At 44.3% G+C, this 7,439-nt stretch overlaps 1 protein-coding gene across 2 annotated transcripts; it reads right to left on the bottom strand.

The window, feature by feature from the left end:
- Positions 1 to 5,533: 5,533 nt before the first annotated feature.
- Positions 5,534 to 7,181, bottom strand: LOC128054325 (brain ribonuclease). Of its 2 annotated transcripts, none has more exons than XM_052646943.1 (2): positions 7,129 to 7,181; positions 5,534 to 6,330 (listed from the first exon to the last, which is right to left on the bottom strand). In XM_052646943.1, exon 2 carries the CDS (start codon positions 6,303 to 6,305, stop codon positions 5,793 to 5,795), a length of 513 nt encoding a protein of 170 aa, XP_052502903.1. In that variant the 5' UTR covers positions 6,306 to 6,330; positions 7,129 to 7,181; the 3' UTR covers positions 5,534 to 5,792. The 2 variants fall into 2 exon arrangements, with proteins under 2 accessions (XP_052502903.1, XP_052502902.1); XM_052646942.1 differs by lacking the exon at positions 7,129 to 7,181 and adding an exon at positions 6,626 to 6,719.
- Between the last annotated feature and the right edge of the window lie 258 nt (positions 7,182 to 7,439).

The raw sequence follows: 7,439 nt of genomic DNA, 5'->3' as shown, positions 1-7,439 counted from the left end.
AAAGCCAGGCCATGGACTTTCTTGATGGTCCAGTGATTGAGAATCCACCAACCAATACAGGGGACATGGGCTCCATCCCTTGTCCCACAAGATTCCACATGCTTTGGGGCAACTAAGCCACTGGGCTACAAATACTGAGCCCACCAGCAGCAGCTACTGAAACTGGCGGGCCCTAGAACCCATGCTCTGCAACAAAAGAAGCAACTGCAATGAGAAGCTCTCACATCCCAACTAGAGTAGCCCCCACTTCCCACAACTAGAGAAAGCTCACGTGCAGCAACAAAGACACAGTGAAGTCAAAAATAAATAAATAAAACTAAAAATAGAGCTACCACGTGATCCTGCAATTCCACTCCTGAGCATGTATTCAAAGAAAAAATTGATCCAAAAGTATACATGCACCTCAATGTTCATTTCAGCACTGTTTACAATAACCAAGACATGGAAGCAACTTATTAATAAATACTCATCGATGACTAATGGATAAAGAAGATGTGGTACATACATATATACAGTGGAATATTACTCAGTCATTAAAAAAGAATGAAATAATGCCATTTGCAGCCACATGGATGGAGCTAGAGAGTGTCATACTGAGTGAAGTCAGACAGAGAAGGAAAAATATTATATGACATCCCTTATATGTGAGATCTGAAAAGAAATGATACAAATGAATTTACTTACAAAACAAAAAGAGACTCACAGACTTAGAGAATGAACTTATGTTTGCTGGGGGGAAAGGATAGTTAGGAAGTTTGGGCAGGTCATGAACACACTGCTATATTTAAAAAGAATAACCAACAAGAACCTACTGTCTAGCACATGGAACTCTGCTCCCTGTTATGTGGCGGCCTGGATAGGAAGTGTTGGAGTAGAATGGATACATGTATACGTATGGCTGAGTCCCTTCACTGTTCAGCTGAAAATATCGCAATATTGTTAATCAGCTATACCCCGATACAAAATAAAAAGTTCAAAAATAAATAAATAAAAAGCCAGGTCATAACAGATGAGACGACTTCTGCCTGGTTTTCCCTCTCTGTTGTGGGACACCCACACTTGGCCCCAGTCATCAGGTTGTGAGTAAGATGATACCACATGGAGGCCTCGTATAAGTGTTCTAGCCAGCAAGTCCAGCTAAGGTATCAGGCAACACGAACCATTCAGAAACATGTGGGTGAGTGAGCCTTCAGATGATTCCAGCTCTGAGCCTCAGACATTGGAACAGAGACAAGCTGCCCGCTCTGTACTTTAACTCTTGGATCACTGGGAGCATGAGAAAATGATTGTCTTGAGCCACCAAGTTTGGGGGTAATTTGATACACAGATGTAGCTGAAACATTGACTGTATAATTTGCCTCTCTCACCAGAAGCTATGGTATGTGTGGTTTGATGTCCCAATGTCCTGTCTCTGGCAAAACATGAGCGTATCATGCGCCTGCATTTTTGCCAATCTGATGGGTATGAAATAGCGCAGCATTGTCACGAAGGCTCAAAAAGATGTTGCTTGCATCTTTAGAGCCTCAGATTCTAGCACAAGGCCTGACACAAGTGGGTTTCCAAAGAAAAACACTGAAAGCAAAACCATAATCTAATCATGAAGGAAAAATTAGACAAGTCCAAACTTGAAGACATTTTGTAAAGTAGTAAGCACATATGCATCAAAACATCACAATCATGAAAGGCAAAGACTGAATTAAAGGAAATCTGTATTAAAAGAGACTACAAAGACCTGACTAGATCCAAGGTATGAGCCTGGATGGGATCCTGAAAGAAAAAAACTTTTTTCCTTTGTTGTAAAATATGTTCGTGCGGCAACTGATCAAAGTTGAATAGTCTGAGTATTAGATGATAGTAGAGTTTCAATTCAAATTTCCTGATTTTGATAAGGATACTTCTTAATCCCTTGTAAAAAGAGTGATCTTATTTTTAGGAAGTGTATAGTGAAGTACTTAGGAAAGGGGAAACATGTCTATCACATACTCTCAAACATTCAGAAAAAAAATTATATAGCTGTATATAAATATATGACTAATAAAACAAATAGGAAAAAAATTATAGTATAGAGAATACAGACAAATGATATACAGGAATTCTTTGTATCATTTTTGCAACTGTTCAGTACCTCTAAAATTATTTCAAAATAAAAATTAAAAAAAACAATTTTAGTACAATCACTTACTACCTGTGCAAATTACTTACCTTTGCAAATAAACAACACCTCATTTACTAAGATAAGATATTATAATTACTCACTTTCATTTATAGAATCTACCAAACTCTACTTTGTCTGGCACCCTGCAAATCACCAGCTATAGAAAAGTGAAAAAAACCTGGTCACTAGTATCTTTAAGCTGAGTGGAAAAAACAACTAGGAAAACTGAAATATTTAATAAGAGTGATTAGTGTTAGCTCTTGGTATATAAACACACATATAAAAAAGGCTTTAAAAATTCCTAATACATCATAAAATAGGTCCATCTCCTCTTTGGATGATTACAAGGTTAAAGGAAAGCTTTTTTAGCTCTCTGAAAAAGACATCCTCAAATAGCTCACTTTCTAGACAGCTCTCAACTTCCTATTTTTCCGACTGGGACAATGACTTGCCACAGCAGCCTGGCACCCCTGGTGTAGTCTCTCTGTGTTCAAATTTCCTCATTTTATAAGAACACCAGTCACAGTGGATTAGGGTCCACTGACTTCAGTATTCTTGCCTGGAGAATCCCATGGACAGAGGATCCTGATGGGTACAGTCCACGGGGTCGCAAAGAGTCAGACACAGCTGAGTGACTGGACAACAACAGCTTCAAATACAATCATATTCAGAGATGCATCTCCCATTTCTGAAGTCAGGGCTTGAACATATAAGTCCAGGGGGAACACAATTCAGCCTATAACAGCGATTATAAAGAGACGTTCCATCAGAGCTCCCAAGGACCTGTGCAATAGTGTTAGGCATCCTTATACTTAGGTCTTTAAATGCAGTTTGACAGCTTTTCTGAAGTGAGGAAATGATGCACAAAGTTAGCCTGTTCCTTGCTCTTATGACAAGTGTTATGTGGTAACTACCTGTGGTTTGGAAGCAACAGTTAGAACTGGACATGGAACAACAGACTAGTTCCAAATAGGAAAAGGAGTACGTCAAGGCTGTATATTGTCACCCTGCGTATTTAACCTATATGCAGAGTACATCATGAGAAATGCTGGACTGGAAGAAACACAAGCTGGAATCAAGATTGCCGGGAGAAATATCAATAACCTCAGATATGCAGATGACACCACCCTTATGGCAGAAAGTGAAGAGGAAGTAAAAAGCCTCTTGATGAAAGTGAAACAGGAGAGTGAAAAAGTTGGCTTAAAGCTCAACATTCAGAAAACGAAGATCATGGCACCTGGTCCCATCACTTCATGGCACATAGATGGGGTAACAGTGGAAACAGTGTCAGATTTTATTTTGGGGGGCTCCAAAATCACTGCAGATGGTGATTGCAGCCATGAAACTAAAAGACGCTTACTCCTTGGAAGAAAAGTTATGACCAACCTAGATAGCATATTCAAAAGCAGAGACATTGCTTTGCCGACTAAGGTCCGTCTAGTCAAGGCTATGGTTTTTCCAGTAGTCATGTATGGATGTGAGAGTTGGACTGTGAAGAAGGCTGAGCACCAAAGAATTGATGCTTTTGAAATGTGGTGTTGGAGAAGACTCTTGAGAGTCCCTTGGACTGCAAGGAGATCCAACCAGTCCATTCTGAAGGAGATCAACCCTGGGATTTCTTTGGAAGGGATGATGCTAAAGCTGAAGCTACAGTACTTTGGCCACCTCATGCGAACAGTTGACTCATTGTAAAAGACTCTGATGCTGGGAGGGATTGGGGGCAGGAGGAGAAGGGGACGACCGAGGATACGATGGCTGGATGGTATCACGGACTCTATGGACGTGAGTCTGAGTGAACTCCGAGAGATGGTGATGGACAGGGAGGCCTGGCGTGCTGCAATTCATGGGGTCGCAAAGATTTGGACACGACTGAGCGACTGAACTACTACTACTACTACTACCTGTGGTTTGGGGGATTTCACAGACAGCAGGTTGCAAAGAAACATAATAAGGAAAGAACTGATTTTTTAAAGTATCTCCCATTATTTTGGCTAACTGAAGGAAATGCAGGAGTACGTGTGTGTGTGTGTGTGTGTGTGTGTGTGTGTGTGTGTGTGTGCTCAGTAGTAACGCAATGACAGGATTCCTAGGGTGGCTCAGCAGTAAAGAATCAGCCTGCAATGCAGGAGACACAGGTTCAATCTCTGGAACTGGAAGATTTCCATGGAAAGGGAAATGGCAACCCACTCAAGGATTCTTGACTGGGAAATCCCATGGGCAGAAGAGCTTGGTGGGTTACAGTCCACGAGGTCACAAAGAGTCAGACACAATTTAGCGACTAAGCAACAACACACAATGACAGAACTGGTCAAACTGGCTGGAAGTAGGATCTTTCTCTAGTTCTATGACCTTGTCTAGAGCCAGATACAAGTGTACACAGAGGATCAAATGAAATGATTATGTGCTGACAGAAGCCAAGTCCAGTCTTCTCAGTGATGTGAGCAAGGGTAGTCAGAAGCAGTCTCATAGCCAAGTGCACTGGCAGCTTGCAAGAGCCACCAGAAGCTCAGGCAGAGAAAGCCGTGACTCCACAGTTCTCAGTGAAGGAGGGGGACTAGGGGATTTCCTCCTTGAGGAGACTCCAGTAGCAGAAAGAGCAATGACAGGGAGGTCAGGACACCCAGGGTCTGGTCTCAGTCGGACACTAACTAGTAGCCACCAGGAGTAGGCCCCTTAACCTCTCTAAGACTCAGGGTGTCCTCCTGTAAAAGGCGGGGGTTTCATTCAGTCAGGGATGGCCAACGGGTGGCACATACACCCTCCCCTCCCTCGAGCCTTCAGTAGAGACCCCTGCTCCATCACGTCACTGTTCACGCATTTTTCCACAACATTCTAGACAGGCATTTCCACTTAGAGTTGGTCCACAAGCTGAAATCTACTTATCTTTCCCCTATTAGATGATGTCTGAAGTCCTTTCTAGCTCCTAAATGGAAGGTTCTAACTTAAGTAACAGAGGACCACCTTTCTGACTTAGCAGAGGCTCCGTCAAAGAAAAAGAAAATGGAAATTTAGGGTCATAATTTCATACACTCACCTCCCCCCATCCCAAGATGGAGCAGGGTCTCCCCCTGGGTCGTACAGTCTTTCCTTCTGTCAGAGATTTTTGTATGTGAGTTTCACCCTCTGTCAGCTCACCAAGCATAACAGTGTCCCAGGCTATAGATCCTTTCCAGCTAAAATCGCCCACAATTTCAAACTATATTGGACATCAAGAAACCTACAAGGAAAGGAATTATCTTAGGGCAGTGAGAACCAAAAGTTAGAAGAGGTGGCATTTAAGGATTCCATTCGCCTCTCAGCACAAATGACCTCATTCACACTTCTCACCCCGGCAAGAGAGCAATCACACAAACAGTACCCAAATAGCAAATTCAGGTGATTGCAAGAGTGTTTTATTGAAAGAAGCAGCGATTTGGTTAATATGGGTCCCATCTCACAACCCTCTTCTCACCCGCCAAAACACACAGGGGCAAGACTCGGGCCAGGGGCACACGTGTGGGTTGGATAGGAGCCCTAACTTGCTTGAGTTATTGCCCTCAGGTCAGGGAATCATGTGGTTATGTGTGTGTGTGTGTGTGTGTGTGTGTGTGTGTGTGTGTGTTGAATAAGAAACCTAACTTGAGTTACTGCCCTCAAGTCAGAGAAGCCTGTGCTTGTGTGGAGGTGGCAGTGAGGGTAGGGGTGTGGCAGGTAAGAGCACCGCACCATCGAAGTGGACTGGTACATATGGGTTTCCCTCACAAGCCACAGTGATATATTTCTGCTTCTGGCTAGTCTTGTAGGCACAGTTGGGGTACTTAGAGCTGCCTGTCTCGCGGCAGTCTGTGATGTTCATGGTGGAGTTGCTCTGGTAGCAGTTGGGCTGCCCATTCTTGCAGGTGATGTTTTTCTGGGAGCACACGGCCTTGACATCATCCAGGGACTCGTGCACAAAGGTGTTCACTGGCTTGCATCGTCCATGTGTCATCCTCCGGCGCTTCATCATCTGATTGCAGTAGTTGGAGTTGCCGCTGGAGGAGCTGCCAGAGTCCATGTGCTGCCTCCGGAACTTGGCGGCCGCAGATTCCTTGCCCAGGGAAGGCTGGACCTGCACCAGCAGCAGCAGCCCCAGGACCAGCAGTGACAACAGGACCAGGGACTTCCGAGCCATGATGACCGCTCTCCCCTGGAGAAACCTGCCAGGGAAAAAGGGCAGAGGAGGAAAAGCATCGCCTTAGAAAGAGACCCCAGCTCCCACCTGCAGCCTCCCTGGCTTACAGTCAACCAGAAAGATGTCCGTCCTCCTAAGAGTTTGTCTAAGTAAGGAGACACTCACATATACTCTTCCAACAAACACTTGACTCCCACTCCCTACAGAGGGGTCATCCTCCCCTCTGGGTGGTGACACCAGAAATGACCTAAAATCCTAGCAATCTTGTCTTTGAATACAGAAAGACTTTTGATATGAAATATATTTGAAAAATAAAATACCTTTGTACCCAGCATTCACGTGGCAAGTTAGATGTTCCTTTTGAATAAATCATTAAATAAATAAGCCAGATTTTGAGTAAGACACATTGTATCCTTGAGATTGTTGTTGTTGTTCAATTGCTCAGTCGTGTCTGACTCTTTGTGACACCATGGACTGCAGGCTCCCCTGAGATAACCACCAGTATTCATCCAGGATCACAGTTGACAGAACCCTGTTGTCCTACAGCACAAGGAAAACTCAGTTCCTGTCCTGTGTCTGACAACACACAATAAAGGATGCTATTGGGTTCTAAGAGAGAATCGAGCCTCCCCCAACCTGACGGCTTCTCCTTCTCCAGCCCCGAGGGCTCTCTGCAGCCTACGTGCTCCATTCCCGACCCCAGCTCTGCTCCCTGCCCCTGTCTGCCCAGCCCGATTCTCAGGCTAGTCTCACTCACCCTGGATCTCCCTTCTCAAACCCTCAAGCAGAAGCAGCTCCTGAAACCACTTCTTGGGCTGCTTACCTGTGTCTCTAGCTTTGTCTCTGAGAAAGAAGGCAGTTTCTGCAATCAGTCTATCCCAGGGATGTGGAACTTATACAGATGAAAGGGGGCTTGGCTTCCAAGAAGAGCAGGGTGGGCGGAGCATCTTGGTCCATAAGAAAACAAGGTCATGTTAGGAAGGGGTGGGGAATTGCCCAGAGCGCCCTCTTTGGGGGTTACTGGGGAGAGTAAGCCTTTGCCAGTAAGAACCTTCCTTTCTTTTAATATAAGCAGCAGAGAAAACCACTGATATTCAAACCCCAATCAAGCCCTTGATCTGCATTAAATGGCAC

Source organism: Budorcas taxicolor, chromosome 10, assembly GCF_023091745.1.
Source record: "Budorcas taxicolor isolate Tak-1 chromosome 10, Takin1.1, whole genome shotgun sequence".
In the NCBI taxonomy this organism is placed as follows: Eukaryota; Metazoa; Chordata; class Mammalia; order Artiodactyla; family Bovidae; genus Budorcas; species Budorcas taxicolor.
The sequence above is the reverse complement of the archived record's forward strand: the minus strand, read 5'-3'. Positions and strand labels throughout refer to the sequence as shown.

Bases quoted from the DNA above. Each gene is read 5' to 3' on its own strand.
- LOC128054325 (XM_052646942.1), bottom strand. From the start codon at position 6,678: ATGATTTATTCAAAAGGAACATCTAACTTGCCACGTGAATGCTGGGTA. The intron at 6,331-6,625 runs GTATTTTATTTT...TTTCCCTGGCAG, and splicing joins CGTGAATGCTGGGTACAAAG to GTTTCTCCAGGGGAGAGCGG.